This window comes from Bison bison, unplaced genomic scaffold (genome assembly GCF_000754665.1).
Source record: "Bison bison bison isolate TAMUID 2011002044 unplaced genomic scaffold, Bison_UMD1.0 scf7180017864163, whole genome shotgun sequence".
In the NCBI taxonomy this organism is placed as follows: domain Eukaryota; kingdom Metazoa; phylum Chordata; class Mammalia; order Artiodactyla; family Bovidae; genus Bison; species Bison bison.
Window position 1 is genome coordinate 10,476,015 of NW_011494735.1, and position 18,608 is coordinate 10,494,622.

At 43.5% G+C, this 18,608-nt stretch overlaps 1 protein-coding gene across 1 annotated transcript in view; it reads left to right on the forward strand.

The window, feature by feature from the left end:
• PPM1H (protein phosphatase, Mg2+/Mn2+ dependent, 1H) overlaps positions 1–18,608 on the forward strand; it is a gene marked incomplete at its 5' end in the record, with an annotated part of 306,969 nt that overhangs the window by 252,747 nt on the left and 35,614 nt on the right. Inside the window, 2 exons of the mRNA XM_010841630.1 lie at positions 90–153; positions 5,591–5,698. Of these exons, the coding sequence (XP_010839932.1) occupies positions 90–153; positions 5,591–5,698 (172 nt within the window). The remainder of the gene's footprint in view (positions 1–89; positions 154–5,590; positions 5,699–18,608) is intronic.

The following is an 18,608-nucleotide window of genomic DNA, read 5'->3' on the forward strand; positions in this document are numbered from 1 at the left end:
AAAATAAACTGCCTGGCATCCTGTGTCAGGGCAGTGGGTCACTAATTGAGTGCAAACCTGTTTTTTTAATGTTGTTTATCCTCCTACAGGGCATACAAAACCATTGAGGATGATGACTTGAAGTTTCCCCTTATATATGGAGAAGGCAAGAAGGTAGGCACGTGCCCTCCCTGGATTGAGAGAACCAGGCTCTCTCTCGACGGAGCCCATGGCAATCTGCGTGTTCCACTTGGCAGCTTGTGATTTTGTAGTCTTGACAGCTTGAGAGAATATCACCTCCACCTTCCTTCAGGTCTCCTGCCTTAAGGGTCCAGGGAGTGGCAGGGCTGGGGAATGGAAGTGGTGAGCACAGGGGACTCAAGTCAGTTTTGTGAAAATGACATCCCCCTTCTCGATCCATTTGCATAACTTTTTGCAGTGTTTAAACACAACCACTTTCACATACATCATCTCACTGTGTACTGACAACAAGCCACGAGGCAGGCAGAGCTGGCTGTCTTACATCCATTTGGGAGATGAGGCAGCAGGGACTGCAAGGTTAAAACCGCTCAGGCAGTCACGTGACTGACTGGTACGAGCCGTGGAGCTGTGGCCCTCCACTTCCTTCTGGTGCTCTTGCATTCCACCATGGATGCTCAGACTGTACATGCCAGCTTCTCCACTTGCCCCATGAGAAGGGGATCCAGAGTTTCACCTCAATAAACTATAGGATCACACGGATCAGATCCCAGGCTGAGATAGCAAAGACCATTCATCACCAGCTCCAAGGGCCCCTGTCAGACTCTAACATTGTTGGGCCGAAGGAAGGCTGTCGATCTTCAAGTGGTCTCTGAGCAGAGACTGGAGAGGGGTGCAGGAGTGGAGATGAGAAAGCTTTGAAGTCATTTCCTAGGAAGAACAAACAGCTTCTGAATCATTGCATTCTTCCTCGGAACATGAATACATTTCAACTAAGCGCTGAGAGTTCCAATTAAAAGTGAAAAATGTGGTCACATTAAGAAGAACATTCAACTGAAATTTTTTTCAACATGTGATAGCTTTTATCAGAACAAGTGACTCATAAGAAAACTGAAGGATGCCTTTGTGGACAGAGTTTGAGCGAGTGTGTGTGTGTGTGTGTGTGTGTGTGTGGTATGAAAGTGCACACAGGAGTAGGTTTTGGCTTCAGTGTAGCCCAGCAGTAATTTTGCTCGAAGGAGAGAGGAATTTCACAGAGGGCAATGACACATGAATATTTGATCAATAAATTCATCATTTTTCAAACCAACTTCCCCCTTTCCTGGAGATGGACACCTTCTGCCTTGCCACCCTGGTTGAGAGTCAGAACAGGGAAGGGCTCGGTTTCTGGTAGGGTTTCGTGTTCTGTGTATAGTGGACACCATCAATGAGAATCACTCAGCCCAGTGATCTGCACCTACAGTTTCTGGGCTTCATGGTGCTGAGATTCTCAGTATTACCCTGCTGCTCCCCAGTGAGTTCCAGTAAGCTCAGCACCACATCCTGTTGCCTTCATATCCTTAGGACCCGTCTAGCCTGGTACTTGACTCATGGCAGGCCATCAGTAAATACATAAGTATTTAATAAGCTGTTCAGTATACTCTTCGTGAAAGAAAGTGAAAGTGTTAGTCACTCAGTCATGTTCGACTCTTTACGATCCCATGGACTGTAGCCTTCCAGGCTCCTCTGTCCATGGAATTTTCTGGGCAAGAATACTGGAGTGGGTTGCCACTCCCTTCTTCAAGGGGTCTTCCTGACCCAGGAAACAAACCCAGGTCTCCTGCATTGCAGCAGATTCTTTACTATCTGAGCCACCAGGGAAGCCCCTATACTCTCCTTTATTGTTCAGTCACTCAGTCGTGTCCAACTCTTTGTGACCCCGTGGACGCCAGGCTTCTCTATCCTTCACCATCTCCCGGAACCTGCTCAAACTCATGTCCATTGAGTCAATGATGCCATCCATCCATCCCATCCTCTGTCATCCCCTTCTCCTCCTGCCTTCAGTCTTTCCCAGGATCAGGGCTTTTTCTAGTGAGTCAGCTCTTTGATTCAGGTGGCCAAAGTATTGGAGCTTCAGCTTCATCATCAGTCTTTCCAATGAATATTCAGGATTGATTGCCTTTAGGATTGACTGGTTTGATCCCCTTGCAGTCCAAGGGACTCTCAGGAGTCTTCTCCAACACTGCAGTTCAAAAGCATCAATTCTTCGGCACTCAGTCTTCTTTATGGTCCAACTCTCACATCCATATGTGGCTACTGGAAAAACTGTAGCTTTGACTATGTGGAACTTTGTTGACTATACTCTCCTTGCTACAGCAGAAAAATGGACAAATGTGTTCTTCTACTGATGATTAGCAGTAGGATTTAAAGGAGCAAGGTTTTTCCCAGTTCAGCAAAAAGTGCAATTCACCAGGATATCATGTTCCTCCAGCATTCCAGTAAATTAGGGCTTGACAGTTCTGTGATATGTAGCTGGTGAATTCAGTCACTGTACCTCTTGACCTGTTTAAAAGCCACTATGGCTCCAATTGGCTCCAGGCATACCCTGTACCAAAGTAGCATGACCCCTCTGTCCCAGGAGTCCACGGTCTCTTGAGAAGCTTTAGAATGCAACACATCAGTTCTGTCTAGATCCTTCACAGGGTTTTCTCTTTCTTTTCTGTACACATGTCCCCAGAAGTTTCAGAATACTTTCACTGCTGTTAAATCTCATTTGATTTCTGCCACTGCTTTGAAGGACCTGTGTGGGACTTGTAAACTAGCAGAAATGTCAAATTTCTTTGGACTAAAATGCCCATCTGTGCTTTGTCCAACCTGAGAATGTACTCCAGCAGGGAGGAAAGTGGAGGGGGCATAGGGACTCAGAATTTCCATACTTAGAGGTGAATGTGTGTCAGCTTAAAGGGAGCTCCCAACAGAGCAGTGCCTGGCCAGAGGTCCCCAGGCTCACATCCTCTGTCTGCATTTTACCCGCTTTGAGTCCAGCCTTGTAAAAATGCGTTATGGTTTCATTTCCACTTAAATGTAATCCTGCCCACCTTCGGATGTAAATCCAGTTTCAAATTCACAGCCTTTTGAGGGAAAGTAGGATGAAGACCATGGTAATGTGTTAGAGGGTCATCTCTTAGTTTTTCTCAGTTCAGTTCAGTTGCTCAGTTGTGTCCAACTCTTTTCGACCCCATGGACTGCAGCACGCCAGGCCTCCCTGTCTGTCACCAACTCCCGGAATTTACTCAAACTCATGTCCATTGAGTTGGTGATACCATCCAACCATCTCATCCTCTGTCGTGCCCTTCTCCTCCCGCCTTCAATGTTTCCCAGCATCAGGGTCTTTTCAGGTGAGTCAGTTCTTCGTATCAGGTGGCCAGAGTATTGGAGCTTCAGCTTCAGCATCACTCCTTCCAATGAATATTCAGGACTGGTCTCCTTCAGGATGGACTGGTTGGATCTCCTTGCAGTCCAAGGGACTCTCAAGAGTCTTCTCCAACACCACAATTTCAAAAGCATCAATTCTTCGGCACTCAGCTTTCTTTATAGACCAACTCTCATATCCATACATGACTACTGGAAAAACCATATCCTTTATTAGACGGACCTTTGTTGGCGAAGTAATGTCTCTGCTTTTTAATATTACTGTCTAGGTTGGTCATAACTTTTCTTCCAAGGAGCAAGCATCATTTAATTTCATGGCTGCAGTCACCATCTGCATTGATTTTGAAGCCTCTAAAAATAAAGTCTCTGTTTCCATTGTTTCCCCATTTGCCATGAAGTGATGGGACCAGATGCCAAGATCTTAGTTTTCTGAATGTTGAGCTTGAAGCCAACTTTTTCACTCTTGTCTTCCACTTTCATTGAGGCTTTTTAGTTCTTCTTTACTTTCTGCTATAAGGGTGGTGTCATCTGCATATCTGAGGTTATTGATATTTCTTCTGGCAATCTTGATTCCAGCTTGTGCTTCCTCCAGCCCAGCATTTCTCATGATGTACTCTGCATAGAAGTTAAATAAGCAGGGTGACAATATACAGCCTTCATAGTCCTTTTCCTATTTGGAACCAGTCTGTTGTTCCATGTCCATTTCTAACTGTTGCTTCCTGACCTGCATACAGACTTCTCAAGAGGCAGGTCAGGTGGTCTGGTATTCCCATCTCTTTAAGAATTTTCCACAGTTTGTTGTGATCCACATAGTCCTAGGCTTTGGCATAGTCAATAAACCAGAAATAGATGTTTTTCTTGAACATCTTGCTTTCTTGAACATCAAGAACTCACTTGCTTTTTCGATGATCCAACAGATGTTGGCAATTTGATCCCTGGTTCCTACGCCTTTTCTAAATCCAGCTTGAACATCTGGAAGTCCATGGTTCACATACTGTTGAGGCATAGCATTTCTATGTTACTCTTATTACCAGAGCATCAGAGCAAGGATTCAAATATAGGTCTGTGAACCACGCCACTACACCAGGTATAGTGTTGATGAGCCATATGTTAGAGCTCCGTTCCTCTGTGTTCACCTGAGCTGGACATCCTTCTGCAGAAAAATGTAGTGCCCCATATGTTAGAGCTCCGTTCCTCTGTGTTCACCTGAGCTGGACATCCTTCTGCAGAAAAATGTAGTGCCCCACCTCCTCCAGGGAACCTTCTCAGAAGAATTACCTCCCCTGAACTCACATAATCCATTGTTTATTTGTCTTTCAACACTCGGCCGTATTCTATATATTGTTAGTCAGACATGTACCTCTTAGTCTTTCCCTTACCAGGTTCCTTTATAGTAGGTACAAGACCATAGACATGTGTCCCCCACAGGATAGTATCTGCACATAGTAGGTGCTCAATAAATGTTTGGGTGACTCATATCTGTGGTCTCCCAGGAGATCATTAGGCTGACAGTATAGGCATTAGTACAATAGTATTGCTTCCATGCAGAGAATGCTACAGATGGCATGGTCTCAGCCATGAGGTCTCTGTGGAGTTACAGCAAAGTGGCATCTTGTTCCTTTCTACCTAGAGGGAGTTGTGTGAGGATATTAGCAGGACAAGTTATAATCTAATGGTACATTTCTAATGGTACATTTTCTCCAGCCATAAAGTAAAATATATGAGCTGTGGAATGGCAGGATCTGCCTCTGACATTTTTATATCTTTTATCACAGAACTAGAGACATAGCTGGTATTCAGTAAATACTTGAAGAATGGGTGTATAGCAGATGGATGGATGGATGGGTGGATGGGTGGACAGATGAACGGATGGGGGATGTATGGATGACGGATCCTGTTGATTTGGTTTGAATTGATTTCAGTAGCTGTAGACATCACAGATGTATTGTATTGAGTTTATTGGACATCATTCCCTCCAGTCTCTGCGAAGACAGCAGCTGCCCATTCAAATGTAGGTAATTGGTAGAAAAGCCACTCCTCAAGTATATAGGTAACCTTGGTGGGCTCTTCCTCGAAAACAACTACACACAGAACTTAACAGCCAGGGGCAGTGGGGATTGGAAAATGACTGCTGCTCTCACAGCCCGTGGCACCTGCACTGGTGGGGATGCTTTCTCTGATTGTGGGAGTGTTTCTGATGACCCTCTGCTTATACTCCTAGGCCCGTGTAATGGCAACTATTGGAGTGACCAGGGGACTTGGGGACCATGACCTGAAGGTGCATGACTCCAACATCTACATAAAACCATTCCTGTCTTCAGCTCCAGAGGTACCACATGAGGTTTTTATTTCTCTTTTGTACAAGAACATGTTTTCTACATTATCCCTCCATGACTCTCACCCCGTATCCAGGCAGTAGCCAACTCATGTCGCATGTACTTCTGCATTATCTCTCATGTCTGTTTCTTTTCTCCACTCCATTTTCACTTCAGCTGTCCTCTTTCCTTCTTCATCGCCTCCTGCCCAGATGGCTGCACAGCCTGGTGGCATTCCTTGCCTCCTCAGTCCAGCCCACGTACTGCCATCAGAGCAGTTTTCCTAAACAACTACTCTGACACCTGTTTGCTCAGAAACCTTCAACAACACTCCAAGGCTCAGAGAATAAAGTGCACACTCCTTCACTTGGCATTGTTATAATTTATTATAACAAATTATAAGGACTTGTTATAATTTAGTCCAACTTCAAAAATCTGATTTGGTCCCCTACAGTAGCCAGAATGAACTTATTTTTGGTATATGATCTTTAGTTTTCCATATTTGCTCAAACTATTTTTTTCCACCTAGAATGCCCTTCCCCCTCATCTCCAAACATCCAAGCTCTTTTTTATCTCTAGGATTTAATGTAAATACTTCTTCTGCTTTCCCCTCCCCCAACAGGAAGTCATGTCTCCCCCTACTCCAGGTACCTGGAGAGTGTTTTCACTTTCTGCTTAAGCATGTTGATTTACATACATATTTTATCCCCTCTTAGATTCTAATTGCCTGGAAAGCTAGTATCATTCAGTTGATGTTTAAAAGTTAACTGAAAAACAAGTTGTCATATCTTTGGTTTAAAAAATCATTTTTCTTATAATACAGGAAACAACATCAAGTTCTACTTCAAGGTATATCATTTAGAAAAGATACTGTTTCTAAGTGATAGAAAACTCTTAGTAGTTTATGGGTATATTTTCTCACATAACAAGAAGGCTGGAATTTGGTGGCTGTTCATGTTGGTGTGGCACCTCCATGTGCCGGGGGGGCATCTCTGCTGCTGTTTTCCCTTCGTGGTTGCAAGATGGTAATGCAGGTTCAAGCGTAACATTTTCATAAAAGGTAGGAAGAAGGGGAGCAGCCCATCTGTCCCAGTAGACGTGCATTTGCTTCTCGTCCCAAACTGTGGTACCCGACCTCCCCTGGCTACAGAGGAGGCTGGGGGAGAGAGGAAGGTTTGCGGTTTCTATAGTAGAGGAGAGCCAGGGAGGGCTGAGTGGGGACCCAGCAGTGTTTGCGTATGTGTAATTAACTGTTGAAACAGTGCCTCTGGAAATGCTCAGAATGTTTAGACATAGCTCCATCTGATGTTCTTCCCAAGGGTGAGTGCTGTGTTTTCAGTGAAGGCTGCTTTTGTTGAGGGAAACAGAAACCCACTCATGCTGACTCAAAAGGAGGTGCTTATTTTCTTACTATTGGAAGAGATATTTATGGGGTCCACAAGAACCTTTGAAGAGCCAGGCTTTATGGAAGAGAAGGTGATTCTGGAAGCAAGGCAGCTCTAAGACCAGCCATGTTCCATAGGTCTCTGCTATCAGGCCACCCGGTTTCTTACTCCCTCAGGTGCACATTACCAGACAGGAATCTCAATGGCCCAGCTCACCTTTTCTACCAGGTCACAACTGACTTCACAGCCTATAGACTGTGTCCACTCTAGAGCCATCAGTGGGCACAATCAGCCACCCAGGCCCAGCCTTGTGGCAGCGCTGTGAGCAGGACTAATTCCTTCAGAGTCCTGAACTGAGGTTGAGGTTGACATCTCAAATATACCCAGCTACAGGAAATCTCACCAGAAGAAAATCTCTAGTGAGTAGCAGGAATAGGAGACACATGCGTGTCCTAATATCACCCAGGATCTCAAGTGAGATCAGCTTGGTGGAAATACTATTTACCATTTGTAGCTGTCTCTCTTTTAGCCTTCATAGCAATTCTGCATGATGAGGATCTTGACAACAGAGCGTCTCAGTTCCCCTGGATGTTGATGGATACCTACTCCCTCTATTCTGGTCAACACTAGGATCCCTGAAGTACTGCTAAAAGTCCTCCTGGCCAGAGGGAACCATTAAAGACTATATTTGTGCATGCTGTGTTGCTTCTGTCATGTCTGACTCTTTGCAACCCCATGGACTGCAGCCTGCTAGGCTCCTCTGTCCATGGGATTCTCCAGGCAAGAATACTGGAGTGGGTTGCCATTTCCTTCTCCAGGGGATCTTCCCAACCCAGGGATCAAACCCACATCGCTTATGTCTCCTGCATTGGCAGGCAGGTTCTTTAGCACTAGTACCGCCTGGGAAGCCCAATACTATACTCATGGGCATCCATATTTTCCCCCCTGAGAGAGAGGCATTTATCAGGCATATTAAATGGTACTGTCACCTTTCTATTCCTCCCACCACCACCAAAAAAAAAAACATCGATGAAGTGTGGGGGAGTGTTCTAAGGAAGCACTAATTAACCATTTTGTTCCTTAAAGGAGAATGAAGACCTCCTCACCCTCCCCACCCCAATACACACATAAACACACATATACTTTCTATATAAAATCAGAAGTTTGGTTTTCAGAAAAATGATCTCTCCGTGCAGTTAGGTTATAGATCTTCCAATCGCTGTGCTACTCTGGATCCTAAGGAGGGCCAACCTGGGAGATTCCCTGAGGACTAATGAAAAATCTGTTGGTTGATCAGAAACTTCATGTTACCTGTCTGAAGTGATGCTGATTCTCAGGGAAGTGGTGTGGTTGTTTCAGCATTAATGAGGGATGGGGGAGGATTTAAAAGGGAACCAGCAACCTCTGGAAAAATGTAAGTGCTCTTAGGAAAGTTGTAGAATTGAATAAAGTGTAGCACCTTTATGATAACAATAACAAGTGACATTTATTGATTATTGAGTCTGGGCCAAACAACATACTTTTTTTTAAAAATCCTCACAACAATTCTGTGAGGTATGTATGCTTAGTATACCCATTTTACAGATCAGGAAATTGAGATTCAGGGAAGAAAGTTAACTCCCCTTGGCTGTACAGTTATTAACTAACAAGATGATCCTCATACTCAAGTTTGTCTGATTCACTCAGGCTCTGTAAGGGAGAGAAGCTGAATTCAAGGAGATTTTTTTGGTGTGTCCAAGGGCCCCCCGAGGACTATTTGAAGGGACTCTGAAGAGAGTACCTCTGTCCTGGGGCCTTAGTGGCCAGAGATTCTCAGAGAAATATGGCTGGCCCCAGACTGATATTGTAGAAAATGATGGTGTGGTAGAAAAAGTAATTGGGAAACAGGAATGGCCTTTCGCGTGTGCCAACTGAGGCCAGACAGAATTGTGCAAATGAGATTGTTCACCTATAATTTAGCTTAATGGGTATGTAGTGCAGATCTCAAGACTCCTTTGCACGAGATTAAAGTTGTACATTTTAAATGTTTCCAGATGGAGAGGCCTTGGCCAGAGCCAGGAAACAGGGAGGAAGATTGGAGAGGAGGTGGGGAGAGCAGCTTGAATCCACTCCTATGAGAAGTGTAGAAGAAAGAGAGGAGTACTGGGGACCCCCTGTCCCCAATCTTGGAGCAGAAGCCCCTTTTCCCTGGGTAGAAGCGATAAAGTCAGACCCTAGAGAAACAGCTCAGGGGCTGCTGTTAGGAGCCCCCAAAGCTAGGTAGATCTTCTTAAACTATCTAATGAAGAAAAACCCACTCCCTTCTGTCTTCATTCCCCACCCCCACCCCAAGTCTATGCTGGCTTTCTAACCGTGACTTCCTAAGAACATTCTTCTGCTATGCTTCATCTTTGCCAAGCATGGATCTTTATTTCACATTTGGGTTCTAAATTTCAAACTCAGCTCAGTCTGGTAGTTTTAACGGTTGCGGGGAGGGGAATGGTGGTGGGGCGGGGGTGGGGGTGTTTGGAATGTGATTGTTCTAAGAAAAAAGGCTCAAAAATCTTCTTGGAAATCAGCATTGTTCCCATTCATCACTGTAGCTCCTAATTCGATTTGATGAGTTAAATAAAAATAAATCGAAACCATGTGGATCAAATTTATGTTAAAAAAAATGCACAGGGGTTTAAAAATTAGAGAAGGGTTTCTAGCCAAACACATTCTCAGTTTTGCTGAACACAAGGCGCTGGAAAAATCTAGAGTTTGCCAAACCCAATGAGCAGCCGCCAGGTTTGCAGAGCCTCCCTCATGTCTTCCAAGGTCTAAGGTAAGGATTTCTGGCCAAGAAGAACTGAATTCCATGAGAGGCCCCCACCAACCGAGTGGAGGCCTGTTTGGCGAAAAAAGAGAAGCGTTTTGACCCACCCTTGGTCCACAGCATCTTTTCTCCATGTAACTGGAGCCTCTCTTCTCATAAAAGAAACACCCCCCACCAGGTCTCCATCCTTTTGCTTGATGAAGCTCATCACTGTTTGGCTTTTGTATATCACCCTAAAGAATTCAAGTGGAGAAGGAAAGGGTTGGTGAATTCAGAGGCATTCGGCACCTTCTTTCCAGCAATTCTCCACCCTGTCCAGCACACACCTCGTGACCTAGTCCTCAGGCAGCGTGGCCTGGGCCTGCAGCCTAAACCTCCAGATGTCCTCCACGCCACGCCCCCTTTCTGGCCTGTGGCAGGCCCTCCCGACAGCTAGGATTCCTCTTAATGTCTTTCTCGCCTTCGGGCCTCCATTCCAAGACTGTGCTGTTGACCTTAGGCCCCTTTTCGGCTCTTGGAAGAACGGGATCTTTTTCTGGCTGGGGACCGGTTTACAAGGCCAACTCTATCAACTCAGCAGGGGCCCCCCCATTCCAGTCCCTGCCAGACTGGACAAGGAGACTGCTTTTCTCTCAGCTTCATTTTTCCTCTCCTTCGTGTTCAGGATTCCTGTCAGCTGTTTTCTGTGACTCAGGATCACTCACTTAGCTCATTCTTGGTTGTCTTCCTCTAGATTTTTTTTTTCTTTTTCTTTTTTTTAATATTTATCTGTATTTATTTGGCTGCACCGGGTCTTAGTTGCAGCACATAGGATCTTTATTTGCAGCAGCAAATTCTTAGTTGTAGTGGCATGTGGGATCTAGTTCCTTGACCAGAGATGGAACCTAGGCCTCCTAATGCAGAAGCTTGGAGTCCTAGCCACTGGACCACCAGAAGTCCCAGATTTTATTTTTTTCTTTCATCTGAAACAGACTTCTCTAAAAGAAGGAAGACCTTTGGCTCCAGTATCTAAATTCCAACCCTCGAGCTGGCGTTACCTGTGACCTCTGCAGGTCCTTTCAGCCTGCGGGTGGGCTGAGGATGCCTAGACTCACAAGGTGCTTGGAAAAGCAAAGAACATCTGCAGAATTGCCTGGCATACAGTCTGGTACATGGTTTAGTCTTCATTACCCACCTGCTTCTGGAAGGCTTTGCATTTATGGGGGTTCCCAGTGTTGACTTTCATATGAAGAAAAGAATTGACTATTCTGTTGGAGACTGCCCCTGTTGTCGCCCATGAAAACCTGAACAATATTTAAAGTCTCACATTGACATCTGAACATTTACGGTCTTCTGATTCTCAGTAGCTTTTCATGCCCCAGGCCAAAATCCCATTTTGGGAACGAGCATGTTTTATTGTACTGTGTACTTTCTGCAGTCTGGCCAATTCATAAAAAACAATATTGGTGGAAGATGGTTAGACTATATTAGCAAAATATATAAACAAATATATAATATATATAACAAATATATAAACAAAATATGATTGTATATATGAAAGCATGATCATAAGTCAGTAAAAAGTTATGTGCATGTGTATACATATATACATAAAAATATAACTCTTGAAGGAAATTTTCTCAAATGTTAGAGTAATTATCTTTGGGTTGTAGAGGAAGAATTAAAATATCCCCTTTGTTGTTCAGTTGGTAAGTCATGTCTGCTCTTTGCAGCCCCACGGACTGGAGTACACCAGGCTGTCCTTCACCATCTTATCTTCTTCACTATGTCCTTCACATGACTTTGCTCAAACTCATGTCCATTGAGTCAGTGATGCCATCCAACCATCTCAGCCTCTGTCGCCCCCTTCTCCTCCTGCCCTCAATCTTTCGCAGCATCAGGGTCTTTTCCAGTGAGTTTGTTCTTCGCATCAGATGGCCAAAGCATTAGAGCTTCAACTTCATCATCAGTCCTTCTAATGAATATTCAGGGTTGATTTCCTTTAGGATTGACTGGTTGGATCTTCTTGCAGTCCAAGGGACTCTCAAGAGTCTTCTCCAGTTACACAGTTCAAAAGCATCAGTTCTTCAGCATTCAGATTTCTTTATGGTCTAACGCTTATATCTATACATCACTCCTGGAAAAACCACAGCTTTGGCTATACGGACCTTTCTCAGTAAAGTGACATCTCTGCTTTTAAGTGTGCTGCTTAGGTTTGTCATAGCTTTTCTTCAAAGGAGCATCTTTTGACTTCATGGCTGCAGTCTCTGTCCACAGTGATCCCCTAGGGCCCTCAAAAATCCCTTAGGAGGCAGTGTGATATTGAGGTTAGAAACTCAGACTGGTATCAAGTCTTGGCCGCAAGCTCTGCCTCTTTACTTGCTAGCTGGGTGACCTTGAGAAAGTTACTTCACTTAAATCTCAGTTTCCTCCTCAGTAAAAAGAGGACGATAGGATCGTTATGCCCAGGAACCCAAGGGACAAACTAAATGACATATAAAAAGTACTTAAAACAGAATCTGACATAATAAATATTAGCTTGTAGTTCCTATTCCATCAAGACCACAAAATCTCACTAGTTGTTTATATAGAGCTCGTGAGTCCAGTAGTGTGTATCAGGTAGCATACGGGGGAATGTGTCCTCATGGAATCAGAATTTTGGGCCACTTGTAAGGTATGACTAGCCAAAGAATCATCAACTGTAAACCCTGTGAGTCTTGACTCCTAAGAGACTAGGGGAATTCAGAGAAGGGAGAGAGAACCATCTAATCTGAAGAAGGACAAGATAAGTAGTAGTTGTTGAGCTGCTCAGTCGTGTCCGACTCTTTGCAACCCCATGGACTGCAGCACGCCAGGCCTCCCTGTCCATCACCAACTCCCGGAGTTGGCTCAAACCCATGTCCATCGAGTTGGTGATGCCATCCAGCCATCTCATCCTGGATGCCCCCTTCTCCTCCTGCCCTCAATCCCTCCCAGCAGCAGAGTCTTTTCCAGTGAGTCGGCTTTTCACACCAGGTGGCCAAAGTACTGGAGCTTCAGCATCTCTCCTTCCAGTGAATATTCAGTGTTGATAAGTAGAACAAGAAAAATAAGGCAGCAGGAATAAGTCGGTGTGAAATAAATTTGCCTTACAGAATCAGTGAGTTTGGAAGATTAGCTTGAAGGGCTAGTAGGTATAATGAGGCTAATTATCCTGGAGGGCCTTGAACTGGTCCCAGGGTGGCAGAGCAGGTTTTGAGCAAGGGGAACAGCATGATCGGTGAATGAGGCAGTGGAAGCCTTAGCTTGTAGCAGCACGTGGATGAGGGTGCAGGGGTGGGGAGATACAGATGGGGAGACCACCGCGCAGGTGAACCCACACGGCAGTGAGGATCTGAGTCCGGCAGGGACCAGGAAAGCCACATGGAGGCGCATCAGAAAGGCATTTCACAGAACAATGTGTTAATAACAAGGACTGAGGGGAGGGGCTTCTCTGGTCGTCAAGTGATTAAGAATCCCCCTTGTAGCGCAGGGGATGCAGGTTTGATCCCTGGTCAGGGAATTGAGACTCCCCACACCCCTCAGAGCAACTCCTGAGCCCACAGCTAGAGAATCCATGTGCAGCAACTCAGACCCGACACAGCCAAATAAACATAGAAAGAGACAGAGAAAGAAAGAATGGAAGAGTATTTAGAGTATGAGGCAGAGTGAAATTTTTAAAAACTTAAAAAAAACTTTGCTTTCTAGTCTGTGAGAAAGGAAGAAGGTTGCTTGTTGAGGTCTAAGGAAGAAAAATAATTTTATCTTTTTTTCCCTCTGAGTTTTCTGATCCAGTTTAAAAAACAGACACAGGAGTCTGGGATGAAAATAACTTTATAGTGAGGATAAAGTTAGGCTAGAAACCATGCTTTGGATCTAAGACCAAAATGGACTTCCTATTCCTCACCTCCAGCCCTCAAATTAATCTTACCTCCTAGACCGCTGTAGGCTCTCATCTCTCCACCCCACAGAGGGACAGCAGACAGGAGAGGGAGCAGGCACTGCTTACGGATGAGTTGGGTCCAAGGAGCAAACTCCAGAGGGCTCATTGCCCCAAGTTCTCTCTCACCAATCCTATAGGGAGGAGGGGTCTAGAAGTGTGACATCACAACCCTTTGTGCCTCTGTTGACTATAAAACAAGCCACACTGAACTTAGAACTTGATGGAAGAATTTTATTATTATCTTCCACACTTCTGTGGGTTGCATGGGCTCAGCTAGGTGCTTCTCCCTTGGGGTCTGTCACATACACACAGCTGGATGTCAGTGGGTTTACCGTCATCTGAAGACTAGAGGGGCTGAAAGTCCGAATGGCTCTCACAGAGTTAGCCATCAGCTGAGAGCTCGGCCCAGGCAGCTACACACAGCTTCTCCGTGTGGTTCTGGCTTCTCATGGCCTTACTGCAGCTGGATTCTGAGAAGCCTCCCAAGAGTGAGTTCAAGAGACGCACGCAGAAGCTACAAGTGTTTTAAGACCCAGCCTCTGAAGTCCCAGAACATCAGCTCCGCCCCATCCTGCTGATGAAGAAAACCATGTGGTAGGTCCATATTTGAGGCAAGGAGAACCAGAATCCACTCATTTTTCTTTCCTTCTTTTTTTTATTTTATAAGTTTGAAAGTGTGATGAGACTTGGGAAATACAAAGTTACATACAGTTGTACTGTATATTACAAAAAATTACTACATATTACTGTATATTATAAAAATTATTTTTAAGTAGATAAGGTTTTAAGTTGGAGTTTCAAAATCAAACTCAAAAATTAATAGAATGAATAAACAGAAGGGTAGAAGAATATAGAAGAGCTGAAAAGCACTATGAACCAATTCAACATAATTAAGGTTTATACAATTTTCACAGAGTTGGACATGACTGAAGCAACTTAGCATGCACAAGTTTCACACAACAATAGGATACAAATTCTATTCAAGTTCACATAGACTATAAACCAGGAGGCATTGGAACATATCCAGGGATATAAAATGAGGTACAAACCAGAATCTGCTGTTGATGGAAAGAGCAGCGTGCTTGTCCAGGGAGGAAGGCCTTGATGGCATTTTGGAGACCTTCTACCATCTCCTTCCTACAGAAATGTCCTCCCCACTGTGAAATCTTTTTTTTTTCAAACTTTAAACTTTTTATTTTGTATTGGGGTATAGCCAATTAACAGTACTGTGGTCATTTCAGGGGAACAGCAAAGTGACTCAGCCACACATATACCTGTATCCAGTCTCCCTCAAAACCCCCTCCCATCCAGGCTGGCACGTAACACTGAGGAGAGTTCCGTGTGCTGTACAACAGGGCCTCGTTGGTTATCCATTTTGAATATACCTGCTGTGAAATCTTGGAGATTAGTCATCATCTGTCTTTCCAGTGCAAACTAATAAATGTTGATGCATTAGCTAATTAATTAAGAATGGAAATCTAGTTTGTAGTGTAGAGGCAGATTTACAAAGATGCTAATTAATTAAATGTAAGTATCAGTGCTCTTCACCCAGACCAGTCCTCTTTGAGTTCTTGTTGTTACCGAGAGAGGTAGACAGTTCTTTGTGGAGAGGATAGGCAAGGTTACAATCAGAAATCATTTCCTTATAATCAGTCCTCAGAAGAAAAGGACCTCATTTTTCATGATGTCAGTAATTTGTTGCAATTTCTTTTCTCATTCCTAATAAACAGTCACATTAGCATCTAAGTTTGTATTCATAATTATTCCTGTATTCTTTTTAAAATTCAGGTATTTACTGAATTTATTTTGGATGTGCTGGATCTTTGTTGCAGTGCGTAGGCTTTCTCTAGTTGCAGCAGGTGGAGGCTACTCTGTAGTCGCAGCGTGCAGGCTTCTCATTGCTGCGGTTTCTCTTGTTGCAGAGCATGGGCTCTAGGCACGTGGGCTTAGTGGTTGTGGTGTGCAGGCTTAGTTGCTCTGTGGTATGTGGGATCTTCCCAGACCAGGGATCAAACCCATGTCCCATGCATTGCCAGGTGGATTCTTAATCACTGGACTACCAGGGAGGTTCTGTATTCGTTTTCTTAAAGAGAGCTTCCCATAAAGAAAAACATTAACTCATAGATGAGATGGTTGGATGGCATCACTGATTCAATGGACATGAGTCTGAGCAAACTCCAGGAAATGGTGAAGGACAGGGAAGCCTGGTATATTGCAGTCCATGTGTTTACCAAGAGTCAGACATGACTTAGTGACTGAACAACAACAAAACTCATAGAAAAAGAGATCAGCCTGGTAGTTACCAGCAATGGAGATGAGGGAGAATTAGAAGAAGGTGATCAAAAGGTACAAGCTTCCAGTTATAAGGCAAATAAATACTAGGCATGTAATGTACAACATGATGACTATAGTTAACACTGCTGTACAATATATAGGAAAGTAGTTAAGAATAAATCCTAAGAGTTCTTATCACAAGGAGAAAAAATTTTTCCTCTTTATTCTTTTTTTCTTTTCTTTTTATTGTATCTATATGAGAAGATGGTTATTAGTTGAACCTATTATGGTAATCATTTTGCAATATATAAATCAAACCATCATGCCATCTGCCTTAAATTTATACAGTGGTATATGTCAATTATTTCTCAACAAAGCTGGAAAAACTCCCCAAATTGTATAACCTGCAGACCTTCATAACAGTGGATCCCCCTGTACAAAAGGAAAATGCTGAGTTCTGTCTAAGGATACTTTGATAGTTTAGAGCAGCTGTATTTGGCACCTTTTCCCCTCCAGTCTGAGATAGAACTGACATATGACATTGTATAATTTTAAGATGTACAGTGTATTGATGTGTTATATACAGATGACCCTTGAACAACATGAGATTGAAATGCACAGGTCCACTTATACAGATTTTTCCCTGTAGTAAATACTACAGTTCTTACACAGTCCGAGTTTGATTGAACCACAGATATGGAGGAACCACAGAAAGAGCTGACTGTTTAAGCTATATGCAGATTTTCAGCTGTGCAGAAAACCCCCTAGTTGTTTGAGGATCAACTGTCATAAAATGATTATCACAGTAGTATTAGCTAACTCTTCTATCACATCACATAATTCCCAGTCCTTTTCTGTGCTGAGAACATTTAAGGTTACTCTTTTAGCAACTTTTAAGTATATAATGTTAGGTCCATGAATCAAGGCAAATTGGAAGTGGTCAAACAAGAGATGGCAAGAGTGAATATCGACATTCTAGGAATCAGCGAACTAAAATGGACTGGAATGGGTGAATTTAACTCAGATGACCTTTATATCTACTACTGCGGGCAGGAATCCCTTAGAAGAAATGGAGTAGCCATCATGGTCAACAAAAGAGTCCAAAATGCAGTACTTGGATGCAATCTCAAAAACGACAGAATGATCTCTGTTCGTTTCCAAGGCAAACCATTCGATATCACAGTAATCCAAGTCTATGCCCCAACCAGTAATGCTGAAGAAGCTGAACTTGAAAGATTCTCTGAAAACCTACAAGATCTTTTAGAACTAACACCCAAAAAAGATGTCCTTTTCATTATAGGGGACTCGAATGCAAAAGTAGGAAGTCAAGAAACACCTGGAGTAACAGGCAAATTTGGCCTTGGAATATGTAATGAAGCAGGGCAAAGACTAATAGAGTTTTGCCAAGAAAATGCACTGATCATAACAAACAGCTTCTTCCAACAACACAAGAGAAGACTCTACACATGGAAATCACCAGATAGTCAACACTGAAATCAGAATGATTATATTCTTTGCAGCCAAAGATGGAGAAGCTCTATACAGTCAGCAAAAACAAGACTAGGAGCTGACTGGCTCAGATCATGAACTCCTTATTACCAAATTCAGACTTAAATTGAAGAAAGTAGGGAAAACCACTAGACCATTCAGGTATGACCTAAATCAAATCCCTTATGATTATACAGTGGAAGTGAGAAATAGATTTAAGGGACTAGATCTGATAGAGTGCCTGATGAACTATGGAATGAGGTTCGTGACATTGTACAGGAGACAGGGATCAAGACAATCCCCATGGAGAAGAAATGCAAAAAAAAGCAAAATGGCTGTCTGGGGAGGCCTTACAAATAGCTGTGAAAAGAAGAGAAGGAAAAAGCAAAGGAGAAAAGGAAAGATATAAGCATCTGAATGCAGAGTTCCAAAGAATAGCAAGAAGAGATAAGAAAGCCTTCTTCAGCGACCAATGCAAAGAAATAGAGGAAAACAATAGGATGGGAAAGACTAGAGATCTCTTCAAGAAAATTAGAGATACCAAAGGAACATTTCATGCAAAGATGGGCTCGATAAAGGACAGAAATGGTATGGACCTAACAGAAGCAGAAGATATTAAGAAGAGATGGCAAGAATACACAGAAGAACTGTACAAAAAAGATCTTCACGACCCAGATAATCACGATGGTGTGATCACTGACCTAGAGCCAGACATCCTGGAACATGAAGTCAAGTGGGCCTTAGAAAGCATCTCTACGAAAAAAGCTAGTGAAGGTGATGGAATTCCAGTTGAGCTCTTTCAAATCCTGAAAGATAATGCTGTGAAAGTGCTGCACTCAATATGCCAGCAAATTTGGAAAACTCAGCAGTGGCCACAGGACTGGAAAAGGTCAGTTTTCATGCCAATCCCAAAAAGAAAGGCAATGCCAAAGAATGCTCAAACTACCGCACAGTTGCACTCATCTCACACGCTAGTAAAGTAATGCTCAAAATTCTCCAAGCCAAGCTTCAGCAATATGTGAACCGTGAACTTCCTGATG